Source organism: Anastrepha ludens, chromosome X (genome assembly GCF_028408465.1).
Source record: "Anastrepha ludens isolate Willacy chromosome X, idAnaLude1.1, whole genome shotgun sequence".
NCBI lineage: Eukaryota > Metazoa > Arthropoda > Insecta > Diptera > Tephritidae > Anastrepha > Anastrepha ludens.
The window spans coordinates 67,925,422-67,942,168 of NC_071503.1; the positions used below are offsets into that span (position 1 = coordinate 67,925,422).

At 34.9% G+C, this 16,747-nt stretch overlaps 1 protein-coding gene across 7 annotated transcripts in view; it reads right to left on the bottom strand.

Annotated features, from left to right (window-relative positions):
• Nucleotides 1-459: 459 nt before the first annotated feature.
• Nucleotides 460-16,747, bottom strand: part of LOC128869224 (epidermal growth factor receptor kinase substrate 8) — a 100,048-nt gene continuing 83,760 nt past the window's right edge. For all 7 annotated transcript variants that reach the window (XM_054111757.1, XM_054111754.1, XM_054111753.1 and 4 more), the window contains one exon: nucleotides 460-887. In XM_054111757.1, coding sequence (XP_053967732.1) covers nucleotides 768-887 — 120 coding nt within the window. In that variant the 3' untranslated portion in view covers nucleotides 460-767. The remainder of the gene's footprint in view (nucleotides 888-16,747) is intronic.

The window sequence follows — 16,747 nt, forward strand, 5'->3', positions numbered from 1 at the left end:
GACCGGCTGTCAATGTGTTAAGGCAAATCTTTGATCTCTTGATATACCATATAAGATCCTCTAGCTCCTAGTTGGAGCATAAAACGTTTAATGGTAATATGGGTAGGTATACAATTATCTACTTTGTTGTGACATAAATATTTAAATAATATTTTTATTTTATTTACTTATTTAATATATATAAAGAAAAACCATTATAAATAATTGCTACACTTAAATCTAAAGCACTGGCAGTCAGGACCGTCGGCCAGATAAAAAAAAAGTTATTTATTTATTTATTTAATCATTCTTTCATCAAATAAAGTACAACTCAGATGGATTACCAATACTAAAGGTTAAATATAATATTGTATATGGAATATATATAGAGGGTTTTTCAGTAAGAGCCCTTCAACTTTTGAACTTTTTTGAATAAAACACAAACGGTTTGACTTTTTTAACTAATTTTTTTTTTATTATCGAGTTTGAACAAATACATTTAAGTATGAAATTCGATTTCTTTTGGATGACCACCGCGTGCACGTTTTACGAAGTCCAATCGTTGAACCGAACTTTCGACCACTCTTTTGCATAAATCGGCCGAAATTCCAGGAATTTCACGTTCAATATTGGCTCTGAGCTCACAAATCGTCGCCGGCTTGTTACTGTAGACCAATGACTTCACATAACCCCAAAACGGGACGGCTTGTTAAATGGACCGTAAAATGGCCGTAATGCTCTTAAAGTAGCAGCAACAGAACGATTATTTTCATAAAAAATTTGCATCGTTACTCAAGTGTGTAGCGTTCCATCATGAAATGTATACTAATGAAGTTTACAAATGACAAGCGAAAAATAAAAAATATTGCGTCGTTCGCCCTCCCTATCGGAAAAAAGTTGAAGCGCACCTATTGAATGTGAGATACATTAGTCAGAATTCAGAAAGTGTATTAGCAGATTAAGTTTTGACTTGAAAGTCTCTCGTGCGTTAGAGAATATATCTAAATTATTGCATAATTGGTTAGACTGCCTTATATTTACAACGTACAAGCGGTTCATTTCGACTAACATTGGTCTTGTGATAAGGTAAATGGAACATATTGCTGAGTTTAAGATTACGAGTCCGACAATTACAAAGTATTAACTCCAGCAACAAATGCCATTTGATATGGTTCATAACTATGCCCTTATAAATATTACCGATGAAATTTTTCATCGCATTTCTAAAGTTTGTAATACTAACAATATATGCAGGCAAACTACAAGGCCAACGAAGGGAATGAATAGAAAATCTAGTGAAACATTTCTGAACCTTCTCAATTCTTAAAGACGAACCCATATAGGATGGATCCCAAATAATGCTGCAATATTCGAGGTTAGATCTCACAAGAGAAAAATATAAATTCTTCAGCGAAGAAATATGCTGGAACTCCCTTGAATTCCTTATTACAAAGCCAAACATAGATCTAGACTTGGAAATTAGTATACTTAAGTAATAATATTTAGTACAGAAAGATGTATTAATGCGTGTATTTATAACTGATAAGGATGTTTGATTATATGCTTATTTTACATAGAGATACAAAGCGTGATAGAATATTAACGTTGGTGGTTTAAATAAAATATTTCATTAAAAATCCTACAAAAATCAAAAATTGGCAAATAAAAATGTTGCCATAGTGTGTACATACAAAGGTATGCATGAAATATGTATGTATGTACATACGTTCACCGTACGCTTGCTCAGTGCTTAGGTACAGACAAATCGACACCGGATTTACCTCATGTTGATTTTTTGTTTTGTATAAGAGCAAATACATTGTTTTTCGCCAAAGTTGTTGCAATGCTTCGCCCTTCTTCTTCTTTTTACACGATCGACCGCATCAATATGACCGTTTGCCAAAAATTGTGAGCTTGAGACTCTATCTTATTACTTACTCTATGGTTATACGCAAGAGCTACACATACAAGATCTAAATATGAGTGTGTTACTAGTTGCCTATCAATTTCAATTAAACAAAAACTCATTTTATATAACGCATTTTCGCACATTTGTATTCATCGTATTCATAAACAAACCGTTGCCATGGTATTAGCATTGGCGTATTGGCTGCGCTGATTTTTATCGTACATATATCAGTAACACAATCTAAATTTAGCAGCCTAATTTGACGCTTCAGCTTAAGTTCCCCTCAAAAAAATTTTATATGGAACAGTGGAATAGTATAAAAGCGCAGTCCTCGACCTCTTTTATTGGAAGCCGTCCACACGAGAAGTAAGGTAAAATTGTATGGGTAGCTATGCCCATAAGACGAACAGCTGGTTACTTGTGCCATAGCCTCTCATTGCTTGTTGTAAATCTATATATATAAAAATTCAGCCGTTTTTCGCGTTGAGATGAACTTTACGGAGAATGGCTCAACCGATTTTAACCAAACTTTGCCACATTGAAGAGACACATGTGGAGAAGGTTTGTAACTATGTTTGGTTAAAATCTCCTTTACTTCTTCGTCAACACACAGTATACACGAGGCAGCGTTCTTTTTACGCGTGTGGTTGTTACTGTAAACGGTTGCATGGAGCGTGCATTTTACTCACATGTGTACAAGTTAACGCAGCAGTATTTATGCCTAAATTTTCATTCCATTATATACATTTCAATGGAATGCAAACATACATACATATACATATATTTATACAGCAGTGGCTGCACGCCTGCATTCGCATAGAATAGAAACATACACATTAGCAGGCACAGCCTGCAATAATTAATCGTAACACAATGCTGCTGTGACTAACTTAACACTTTGCTTAAATACTTCTTCTTTACACCCACACTTCGGGATGACCGAAGCAAAACCATTAGCTCAACGAACCTGAACAGGTCGTCGCTAAAAAAGTACTTAAGCAAGGCCGTTTTCTTAGAAGATTACCAAAGGTTATCAGTAATAGTGCATAGTGAAAGTAAGTGTTAAAACTAACAAGAAAGTGTTTTATTTGGTAAAGTGTTCAAGTGAAGCAGTTTCCAGGCATCAACCAAAGAGATAAAAAAAGTGCGTCAGAAATATTTAAGAGAAGAGATTGTTTTCACATTTTCCAACGATATTTTCACGAAAAATTTACAAAATATATATTAATTTTGCAAATGATTGATAACAAGTGAAACAGTGAATAAATGGTATGAAAAATACACACAACAGCAATCGGCAAAAATAATTAATATTTTAGAAGTATTTACTTAAGATATTTAAGAAAAGAGATTGTTTTCACACTTTCCGTAGCTACTTTCAATGAAAATTTTCAAAAATATACATTATTTTTGCTGATCATTTCCCATTTCTGTTCTGTGTAATTTTCATTTCAACGCGTGCTCACAGTTCATATATTTTTAAAAGACGGCGCTAACAGTACGTTAATTTGAATTCCAGTTTAAAAACAAGAAAAGTAGCAATCAAGAGCTCAGAGTGACATAAAGAAGACCACTTTGATTTGGTAAAAGAAATGCCAAGAGGTAGAAGACATGCTAACATCGGACGTAATACACGTCACAATAGAAATGTGCAAAATCACAGACAAAATAAAAGTGAGGAAAATCATGCTGATAGATTAAGTCAACAAAGAGATCGTACTAGGTCACATTCTCAAGATCGGCCAATAAATATCAATTCCGTAAATTTGAATGGTGCAGCATATCAATATAATCCACAACTTGATTATTCATCTCACAAATACGTTGTCATTGGAAGTATGGATAAAATTTGCGGATTTTGTCAAGCATTGAAATTCAAAACTGAAACACCAGGCATGTGTTGCGCTGCAGGAAAAGTTCGTTTACCAGACATACAATATCCGCCCGAACCAGTAGCTACATTATTATCGGGAACATCACCCGATTCCAAATATTTTCTTGAAAAAGTTTCCACATATAATTCAGGTTTTCAAATGACATCCTTTGGTGCTGGAAAAATTATAGCCGATAACTTCATGCCAACGTTGAAGGTAATACATAAACTTCAACGTTTAACAACATTCGCTGACACATCTAATGAATCATTAGATTTTATGGACACAAATTATGGATTTTTTCAGATTCAAGGGCCAGCATATCACTTAATAGGTTCATTACTACCACTACCCGATCAAGACTCAAAATTTTTGCAAATTTATTATCATTAATGACAACGATGATGAACTTGAAGTACGGTGTGCATTTTCTAGAAATATAAACAGAGTCATTATGAGAGAGTTACAAGATTTATTAAACACACACAATGTTTTGGTGCAAAGTTTTAAAACAACAATCGAAAGATTGTCATCTGATAATCATAAAATTAAAATTGATGGAAATAAAACGCCTGCCGGCGAACATCGTGGAAGATACAATCAACCAACTTCAAGCAAAGAGGTTACAATTATTATATCTGGAGATGAATTTGAACCAAGAGATATTGTTTTGCAAAGAAGAAATGATACACTGCAACTTGTTAATGAAACGCATCGAAAATATGATGCATTACAATATCCTCTTATGTTCTGTCGTGGTGAATATTGTTATTTGATTGAAATAAAACAAATAAATCCAGCAAATGGTCAAGAACCAAATAAAACTGTAAGCGCAATGAATTATTATGCATACAGAATCATGATAAGAGAAAATCAAGAGAATCACATTTTAAAATGTCGTAAATTATTTCATCAGTATATTGTTGACATGTATGCGAAAATAGAAACAGAACGATTGAATTACATTAGATTCAACCAAAGAAAATTACGCTGTGACGAATACATACCTACATTTACGAGATGCAATTAACAACGATACCAACGTTAATAACATTGGTCAAATGGTAATATTACCTTCATCGTATACAGGCAGTCCAAGGCATATGCATGAATACGCCCAAGATGCAATGTGTTATGTCAGAAATTATGGTCGACCCGACATATTCATAACTTTCACATGTTATTAAGAATCTTTTATATACTGGGCAATCAGCTACTGATAGGCATGACATTACTGCAAGAGTGTTTAGACGAAAGCTACAGTCTCTAATGGATTTCATTGCAAAGCATAAAGTTTACGGAGATGTACGATGTTTCATGTATTCTGTGGAATGGCAAAAAAGAGGCTTGCCTCATGCGCATATTTTGATTTGGTTAAAACAAAGACTAACCACAGATAAAATTGATCATATTATATGTGCTGAAATTCCAGATATAAATGAAGATCCAGAATTACATACTACTGTAACCAAAAACATGATTCATGGACCGTGTGGTACGTTAAATCAAAATTCTCCATGTATGGTTGATGGTAAATGTTCAAAAAACTACCCAAGGCAATAAATTGCTGAAACAATGACTGGAAATGATGTATATACATCGTACCGTAGAAGATCACCAGAAGATAATGGGAAAACAGTCACTGTGAAAATAATTAATCAAGATGTGGAGATCGATAACCGTTGGATAGTTCCGTATTCCAAATTATTATCGAAAACATTTAATGCACATATAAATGTTGAATATTGTAACTCCGTAAAATCCATCAAATACATATGCAAATATATCAATAAAGGAAGTGACATGGCAGTATTTGGAGTTGTAAAGCGAAATGATGAAATTACTAATTACCAAATGGGAAGATACATTAGTAGCAACGAAGCAGTTTGGAGAATATTATCATTTCCGATTCATGATCGCCATCCAGCTGCTATTCATTTGTCAGTCCATTTAGAAAACGAACAAAGTGTTTATTTCACTGAAAATACTGCTCAACAAATGGCCGAACCAACACCAGCAACAACACTAACTGCATTTTTCAACTTATGTGAAACAGATTCATTTGCAAGAACATTGCTTTATTCAAATGTTCTTAAATATTATACTTGGAATGCATCATCAAGGTCCTGGGTACGAAGGCAACGAGGAATACCTGTAGATGGATATCCAGGTGTTCATTTGGGTGATGCAATCGGACGACTTTACACTGTGCATCCAAGTAAAGTGGAATGTTTCTATTTACGTTTACTCTTAGTTGATATTCCCGGCCCAAGATCATTCGTAAGTTTGAAACGAGTTAATGGTCATCTTTGTTGTACTTATCAGCAAGCATGCAAAGAATTGAATTTGCTTGAAAATGATAACACAGGCCGACAAAATTTAACCAACATTCAGACCCAGAAACCAGACTATATATTTCCGAAGGTTTATGATGCGCTGAATCCAAATCTGGAATCAGAATTGCTCTATTGCACTTTTAGGTTAGGATATCTCGAAAACTCAAACTAATAAATTAATTTTAGTTATCAATCCGAATTTTGCATGGACAGAGAAGCAGATATTAGTTTAAATTATTTCGGATACTTTTCCTTGTAGACTAGTGTAATCAGTAAGATGCAACTCTTATGGATGCATGTGCAACAAGTTCTCCACACCAAATAAGAACACTATTTGCCATCATTATTGCTACATGTTTCCCAGCAAACCCAAAAGAATTCTGGAGTACTTACCAAGAATACATGACAGAAGATATCCTACATCAAGTACGTCGCATTACTGCAAATCCAAATTTGAATTATACAGATGAATTATAAAATATAATGAGGCATTAATTAAAATCGAAGACTTGCCTGATGATTGCAAATAAAACTCTGAGTGAGTTAGGTATGATCGCACCCAATCGTCCGATGCATGATGCATACAATGCAGAATTAAGACGTGAAAAAGAATATGATCGAAATGATCTGAACACATTGTAACAACAAACCTATCAAAATTAAACACAGAACAAGGGCAGGCATATGACACAATTATAGACAATGTTGCAAATGAAAGAGGAGGAATATTCTTCTTAGATGCAGCAGGTGGGACTGGAAAAACGTTTTTGTAGTCGTTAATTTTGGCCACCATTCGATCACAGAATAATATTGCATTGGTTTTGTCATCATCTGGAACAGCGGCAACTTTATTGGACGGCGGTCGCACTGCACATTCTGCATTAAGTTACCATTAAATATGCAAGTAAATGAAGAACCAACTTGCAACATTTCTAAAAATTCTGGGATGGGAAAGGTTTTACAAACATGTAAAATTATTGTATGGGATGAATGTACGATGGCTCATAAAAAATCACTGGAAGCTTTAAATAGAACACTGAAAGATTTTCGAAGTAACACAAACATATTTGGTGGTGACCTAATTCTATTGGCCGGTGATTTTCGACAAACTTTGTCTGTTATTCCCAAATCAACAGCAGCTGATGAATTGAGAGCGTGCCTTAAATCTTCTAATCTGTGGAGATATGTTGAAAAACTCACATTAACTTCTAATGTTCGTGTGCAGTTACAGAATGATCCAACAGCTGCTGAATTTTCCGAACATTTGTTGCAAATTGGAAATGGACGAAAGCCAATTGATAAGAATACAGGCATGATCACACTTCCAACTAATTTTTGTACCGTAACAGAATCAAGAGTACAATTAGTGCAAAATGTATTCCCAAATATTGCACAAAACTATCGAAATCAAGATTGGCTAGCGAGAGAGATATATTAGCTGCCAAATATGTCGATGTCAATGAAATCAATGCCAGTATTTTGACTCAAATTCCAGGTGAAGTTGTCACCTATAGGTTGTCACCCCGAGGATGTAGTGAATTATCCAATTGAATTTTTGAATTCACTTAATTTGCCACATCGTTTGCAATTGATATGTTGCGAAATATCAATCAGCCGAAACTATGCAATGGGACAAGATTAGCAGTGAAACGGACAATGAACAATGTAATTGAAGCAACAATTTTGAAAGGCAAATTTAAAGGTGAAGATGTTTTGATTCCGCGCATTCCAATGATTTCAACAGATTTGCCTTTTGAATTTAAGCGACTTCAATTTCCCATTCGCCTTGCTTTTGCTATTACAATCAATAAGTCTCAAGGTCAAACACTTCAATTATGTGGAATTGACCTAACTTATCCATGCTTTGGACATGAGCAACTGTATGTAGGATGTTCTCGAGTAGGGAAACCATTGTTACTTTATATTTATACATCGCATGAAAATAAAACCAAAAATTTTGTGTATCAGAAGGCTTTAGAATAAGTTGTTAGTTTACAATCATTAGAGTAAGTCACTAAAACAAGTAAAACATTGTTATTAGAATAAGTCACAAAATAATGGCCGAGCATGAATTAAATGATGAAACAAGAAAAAAACAAAGAACACTTTTCATTTATATTTTTCTTTCACCCAGCGAAGCGGGTGAGGGTCCGCTAGTACTTATTATAAATTCCTGCGCTTAAATGAGCAGCACAGAGCTGGTCTCTAAGTGTTGAAATACAATTTCCGAATAGGGGCTTAATTCCAAAATTTTAATAAATATTAAATTGCACAAAAACCTCATAAACAGAGAAAGAATAAAAACTTTGCTAAATGACAAAAATATTTAATTTAACTCGATTCGACTTGACTTCTAGATTTCAAATATATATGTATAATGTGTTGCTACGTCTTTCCGCCTCAACAAGCGGGACAAAAACTAACTCCGTCAGATTCCCGAGATAGCAAAAAGGGAAATACTGATTCTTAGGGAATATCTTTCTAGTATCTCTTTTGAATATTTCTATTCATCTAACACTTAATTGATTTTGACTGCGGCCAGTTTTTAATTTTTTCAATAACAAGTGCATTTTTGTGACATTTTCTCTAAATTCAAACATCAAACTTATCAAGAATTTTATTCATTGTTTTGTTGTTAAATATTGTAAATAACGATAATTCTGAAATATTTTTTATTTCAAAGAAGATCATACGAGACCGATTATTGGGAATAATTTAAAACATACGGGAATATTAAAAAACTCATTATTGGGGATATGTTAAAAGAAATTCATTTAACCCAACTTATTGGTATTTGCAATTTGCAAATCAAACGAAGCGAAAGTAAGGCAAAAAAATTGAAAAAAGAAATTATCGTATTTCAAAATTTTCAACAAAACGTTGTTTAGAAAGTTCATTTCTTTGATAAAATGTTGTTATTAATCTTTAAAAGGCAAATTGTTTCCACATTGTGCTCGAACATATTATAACGTAAGTCCGTTAAAACAAGCGTTAATGCTGAAAAAGTTCGTTCAACACTAACATGCGTTGCAGGTACTGAACGTACAACGAATCCGTGTCTTCCATATATGGATTCGCTTCTCTTTATAGGAATACATCTTGTGAAACTCATTCTAGGCTTCATACTTAAACTGGAGAGAGTCTTCACCGGTTTAAGAATATGCCAACTTAAATTTAAGTAAACAGGTTCTTAAAAGGGAAGAGAGAGCTTTGCATTGATGATGCGTGAACCAAAAAGTACAATTTTTCACTGCGTTGAATTTTTGAAAAGATGAATCGCGATTCTAAATGCAAGAAAAATTACACAGAATATTAAACTTAACATATGTATGACGTTTTGAAGATCATTAAAAACCAATCCCTCCAAATTACTTATGCGACGAAGGAGTCTTTTGAGATGGTTTTTGTTGTGGTCCATATTTTCCTCCAAAAGAACTCGTTTTAATCTAAATATAATCTAATAATAACGCCCATTTACCATATAATTTTATTTCCAAGCATCGATCGTTGTCTGCTTTCAACAAAATTCGAACATTTTAATGGCCTTGTATATTTTTTTTATACCAGGTTGTTCAATTAGTTTTGCGGTTCGATAAGCCTAACTTTTTTTTTGTTATGTTGGTACACTCTTCATATGAACGTATGTGAGTTTCATTTCACTCTGTCAATTCATTTTTTATTTACAAGCCACTACGTGCCACAATATTTTCTACAATAAAAAAAAATCGAGTAATGTTTATTGATCGAATTTTTATTTTTGGAAGGTTCAAAAGCAGAGGAAATTTATGAACGAGCGTTGATAGTGTGTAAAGACTTTTCGCCATCAATTCGTACAGTAAAAAGATGGGTTGCCGAATTTAAACGTGGTTGTAGAAGCCTTGAAAATGATTCACGCCAAGGATGCCCAAAAACAGCAGCACCACCAGAAATCGTAGAAAAAATACAGGAAATATAGTAGAATTGGAAAATCGTCGAATGACTGAAAGATATTTAGTAGAAGCAGTACGTATCTCATTGGGCAGTGTAAATAATATTTTGACTGACGTATTGGGTTTCAGAAAGCTGTGCGCGCAATACGTGTCGCATTCACTAACAATAGAATGGGACTTTCTCAGCAAGATTTAGGGAGTTTTCGAAAGAATAAAGTGGATTTCGTGGATCGATTCATCACTATGAATGAGACGTGGGTCTATCAGAATGATGCTAAGTCTAAACAAGAGGCTAAGGAGTGATGTGAACTTGGTTCTTCGGCTCCGAAAGAAGTTCGTGTCCAGAAAACAACTAACACCTTAGTATCAGTTCTTTAGATGCGAAAGGAGTTTTGTTTGTGGATTACTTGCAAATTGCAAAAATAATAAATTCCGAATTTTATTGTAACTTTTTAGACCAAAAGAAGGAAAAAATTCGTAAAAAAAACTCATTTTACATAAGAAAAAAGATATTTTTCAACAGGACCATGTACCGTGTCACAAAAGCATTTTGACAATAGCTATTATAAATTGTTGGAACACCCACCGTATTCTCCAGATTTGGTGCCTTACGATTTCCATATGTTTCCAGGCCTACAAAAAACGTGAAAAGCGTTTTTCACCAAGTTTAGGTACTTCCATCAACTTTGGGAAATTAAATTTGACTGACGAGGATGTCATTGTTGGCATAAATCAGCTTAAGCCATCCACTGGTACCGATGTTGATGGTCTATCGGTTATTCTAATTAAAAGTTGTCCTGCTTTGACTACGCCTTTAAAGAACATTTTCAACATGTCACTTTCTGCTGGAGTTTTCCCTGATGACTGTAAATTAACTTTTATTACGCCTATCCTTAAAAGCGGCATAAATATATTATTGAAAATTATAGGCCGATTTCCAAGCTATCTACAGTTACGAAAGTATACAAAGACAAAATATACTTTGCTGTTAAACATTTGTTATGTCCCAATCAACATGGGCTTATTCCGGCCAGATCTATGTTAACGAATTTAGCTGCCTTTAAGGAGGACGGTTGGGATAGATTTTAAAGAGGTTTCCAAATGGATACAATCTATACAGAATTTTTTAAGGCTTTTGATAGGGTATCTCACCCAATATTAATAGCTAAACTTCAGGGTTTCGGCTTTCACTCTCAATTTCTTATGTGGTTAATTTCCTATCTTAATAATAGGCACTGTGTTGTTCAACTTGATAATCTATCGTCTTATCCTTTTGTTGCCTCATCTGGTGCTCCCCCGGTAGTGTCCTAGGTCCACTACTATTTATCTTCTTCATTAACAATTTTTCCTCCTGTTTTTCATTGTGTAATTTTCTTTTACATATAAGCGGATAATCTAAAAATCTACTATGAAATTAAATATCCAGAAGATGCATCCATTCTCCAGCATGAGTTGAATAACTTACATAGTGGGTGTGTGCGTTATCGTTTGTTCCTTAACATTAATAAATGTCACTATACTTCGTATGCGAAACTATTTAAGAACAATATTAACAGCTTACTACATCTCAAACTTGCCGCTAAAGTCAATTAGTAAATTAAAAGACCTGGGTGTTTATTTTGACTCCAAGCTCAACTTCACCACCCACATAAATTTTATTATTTCTATATCGTTCGCAATGTTAGCCTTTATTCGTCGAAATAGTCCCTCGTTTTCTGATCTCTATACTCTCGAACTATTGTACTCGTCCCTAGTTCGGTCCAGGTTAGACTACGCTGTATGCGTTTGGAGACCGTTTCATTAATAGATTAGAGTCTGTTCAGAGAGCTTTTGTGCGCTTTGCTTTGCGCTCGATGAAATTCGTTCATCCCATTCCGTCTTATCGCTCTCGATACTTATTAATAAATCTAATGTCCTTAGAGTCTAGCGTGTTCTGTTGACGATGTGTTTGCGCGGGCTCAATAGATTGTCCGTATCTGCTCAATAAAATTAATTTTAATGTTTCCTCATGCATTTTCCGTTGTAATGAATTGTTTTTTGTGGGTATTGCTAAAATTCTTTATGGAATGAATGCTTCTTTTAGAAGGGCGCTAGCTCAATTTAATGCTTACTCTTCTTTCTTAGTCCTTGATTTCTCTTACTCTAAGTTTACTTTTAAGAAGTTGCTTATGTCTCTGACTCCAGTCATAAGGTCTTTGTTTGTATCTAGATACTTATGTAATAGCCTGTAAGCGTCTTGCTTGTTGATTTAATAAATAAATGATAAGTTATAACAGCTGTGGGAGCGTATTTTGCGGCCCTTCCAGATTCTCAGTTTAGTAACGGAATTCATAAATTACAATTTCGTGTTCAAGGAGACTATACTGAATAATTCAGTGTATTTATTTTATTAATCTACAGAACAAAATACCTTACATACTAGACACAAAGGTAAAGAAAAGCAAGCCCAATTTGGCAACTAATATTATGATACTAGCAATCAATATAAATACAATATTAAGTAGCTAAACTTAAATTTTTTATAAAAATAGATCTAGATACAGCAAAATTAAGCAGACTGGTACTAGATAATGTCCCGAAGTGTGCGATTAATGGGTGTATTACTCGCATATTTAGTCTTAAAGTTTTCTTCATAAAAAGGATAAAAATTCCGAAAACTTCTTTTTTAACGCACTCTATTCTAAGGTAGGTAAGGTCTAGAAATGATAACAGCGTACTCTAAGTGAGAACGAACAACAGCCGTAAATATCAGTTTAAAGGTATACGGATCAGAAAATTCAACTATATAGCGACGGATGAAGCCTAGAACCGAATACGAATTTGGAAGAATAAAATTAATGTTAGCAACAAATTAGTTCGATAAAATGCCATCAATTTTTATCGCCCACCGTCTGTCCGTCAAATAAGATTTAAGCCATTGTAGAAAGAGGGAGTCAAAGCCCAAGCAAGCCAACTTTCTCGGACCATAGAATTGTATTTTTCTTATCTAACTACAAAACTTATTGAGCAACCTAGTATTTATAACGAATGCTTGACATTGCTTTTATATTGAAGAAAACAATGCCAATTCAAACTTACACTTTATTGACCCAAAATTCAATTGGCCATAAAACTGCGTACTCGAATTTTTTTTAAGTCTTGGTACTGACTAATTTTCTTTATAAAGACATGGTACCTCATTTAAACTAACGCATCATTAAGAACTCCTGTTATAGGGCAAAAAAAGTATATATCCCACAGATTAAGATAAAAAAATATTCAACTGAGTGAGTGAAAAAACCATACAAAGTTAGGTGAAAACTGCAATTGTAAGATTTGTGAAATAGCTTGAAGCTAATCTGTTACTAACAAATTTTCAAGAAATAAGTATTCCAGCGAGCGAGTTTCAAAAAAAGTTAACATATTACGAAATTTTTGTTTCCGTCTGATTTCATTTCGGTATATATTATATATAGTACGTCCGTATCATATCGATTCCTTTATACCTTTACATACAACCGTTATATGACAGATACAGTGTTTTCCAAGAACAGGTGTTACAGGTGAATGGATTGAGCTATCGAGAGATGATTAACGATTTTTTATGGCCGGAATTGGATGGTATTGATCGGGACAACGTTTATTTGCAAAAACACGACGCTACGTGTCACACAAGCAGCGAAACCATTCCTCTTTTACGGGAAAAGTTTCTGGATCGTGTTATTTCTCGAAGAGATGATCACAATTGGCCACCGAGATGAAAGATAAAAGATGAAATTCGTGAGGCTATCGCGAACATAGGGCAGCCACTCAGCAATTCGGTTATGGAAAATTTCATGAAAAGGATATAGTCCTGTAAGCGTGGTCGTGGTGGTCATTTGCCTGATGTTATTATATTTTCCACTATTAACGGCATACCTTCCTCTTTATAATGAAATAAGCATCTGATCAATTATATTAAAATATAGCATTTTTCGTTGAATATCAAAATAACACCTCTTATTAAAAAAGCCTTTATAATGATCTTGTGCATTATAGTATGCGCAGGAAGCCCATACATTATAACTTATCTTGTGGAATATAAATGTATGCCGGTATTCAGTCATTTACACCAACTTCAAGCTATTAATTTTGAGAGTTTATATTAGAGACTATTTCTATGGCTTGAGATGATTCGGGTATTCACTAATTTGCAGTCATAAAAAATTTGGTGGTGAAAACCAATAGAGGCAGTCAGATGATTTTGGGTTGCAGTTAGAGATATCCATATACTCATATAAGGACTGTAGGAAAATAGAAAAATAAAAAGCATTTCAGTAGCATAACACTGTGGAACAAATTCAGGTTAGCAAAAATTAGGTCCATTCTGAGAGTGGCGGGTGAAAATAGAGGCGAAATTAGAAGACCCGTATCGCGCCGTTTTTTTATGTTAGTTCGAATTTTTTTTTAATCGGCCTTCGAAGTTCGAAATCGGAGCAAAATTGTTTATATGGTTTTTTGGCTATAACTCGTCGACTAATTGATATTTTTTCAATCTGTAAAAGCCAAATTATTGCTAGAGACCTGTACAACAATTACAATTTTTGAAAAAATTGATTTCGAAAATTTTTGTGGTACTTATGAAACAATATACTGAAAATCGGCATTTGACTGCAAACTTCGAAGGCCGATTAAAAAAAATTCGAACTAACATAAAAACACGGCGCGATACGGGTCTTCTAATTTCGCCTCTATTTTCACCCGCCACTCTCAGAATGGACCTAATTTTTGCTAACCTGAATTTGTCCCACAGTGTAATTGTTCATAAAAATATAAATACATGATGACAGAAAAACTCTTATAGACACATGCTAAATAATTGGTTCGATAATTGATTACTACAAATATCTACTATGTGTAAAAGGTGGAAAGTCATCAATCGATTAATACTTTTGTTGCAATAGCGAAGATTCGCGAATCGACTGGGAACAGTAGCGAACGAGAGGTCAAATCAAAAACAATAAATAGCCTTGATTGCGACAGCAAATAGCGAGACAGGGCACGCTTTTTGAGTCTACCGCTAAATGAGTTAGACGAAGATGACAGGTGAGTGGGAGGTGTTGCTAGAACAGAACTCGCCAGAAGATACGAGGAGCTAGATCTAGAAATTACGATAACTATTAGGCACACATATATAAGCAGAGGTGCATGCGTGTGGGGTATTCAGTTGGAAATTAAACTTGTAGTGAACGTGTACATTAAAAAAAACATAAAGTAAAGCAAGTGTGTTACCATTAATTTGTGATTTTATTTGACTCAGAGAAGTTATTGTAGGAGATTTATTTGAATTTTAGAAAATAATATCGATGTAGACGAAGATGTGTTCCAGATAGAAGCTGAGGAGTTAACGAAAAAAATGGAAGAGAATGCGGAACCTACAGTACCTTCACCAAGTATACACATGGGATTGATTATAGCTGCATTGACGCAAATGTCTTCGCAAATATTATCGGAAATGTCGCAAATTTCTTCGGAGATGTCATCGTGGTATTTCCAAATGGAATCGCGAATATGAGAAATCTCAGTGCAGTTATCACAAATGTCAGCGGAGTTCTCGTTAAAGATAGATACGCAGCTGAAGAAACAGGATACGCGTATATCCAAATTGGAAACAGAATGGAGTCATATAGCGTTGCAACTGGAAACGATTAAGGCTGAGGTAGATGCAGTGAAGGCTCGCCTCTGTGAACTATAGCTGAGTCGTCGGAATATGTTAACCCGTGGTCTGAAAGTAAAAGCCCCATCATTCGACGACACTGTACCATTCCCGGTATTTAAGCTCCAGCACCAGCAACAACAAATCACTGGAGTACTGCAGACAAAGTTGTTACATTGATTGTCTCGCTCAAGGGTTCCTCCGGCGAAGTACTGCAGCTTCAGAACCCGATGGGACAACTATGAAAGTTGAATGGCAGCAATAGAAAGACGAATCGCTTTCAGAAGGCAAATGAGAGCTTGCAGGAATACGCGAAAGAGATTGAGCGGTTTTCACATTTGGCATATACGAAAAAAACCGCAAGCTTCATTGAGAAGATGAAGTGCCAAGCATTTAAAAGAGGTATATGAGATCAGGATACAAAACAGGCAGCATACCCAACACTGAAGCAGACGTTTGCTGAAACAGAATCGTTTGCGTTGACACAAGAAACAGCAGCTCTCTTGAGCAAGCTAGTGCACAAAATTCATCGAGTTGATGTTCAAGAGCATACCTCGATGGCGGAAATCTGCGGTATGACCAGACATATTGACCGGACATATCGACGCGGTCAACCGAAGGAGGAAGAAGGCGAAGCGGTGAAACTAACAGTGACGCTCCCAACGCACAGCAACAAACAAGCTAGCCAGGCGAAAAAAATCAGCTCTAAAGGGCCAGAACTGGTTCCCACAACTGAATGACCCACAGTCTCTATCTCGCAAATTGGACGGAAATGCAAAATTTTGACGATAAGGGGAACTGTAATTGGTCGATCCCAGGTACTTACTCTAGACACAAGTGCAACGAACTCGATCATACGGTCAGATTTCGTAAATGATAATATGGAACCACTGGTTGGTTACAAGCTCCAGACAGCTACAAGAGAAAGAGCTACGATTTCCGGAAGGTAGTTTGCGAAGTCGTTATTGGAGCTTTGTCAGTAGTTCACACATTTTTACTGGCTGAAATCTCGGATGAAGTAATATTATAATTGGCGTAGACTTAAT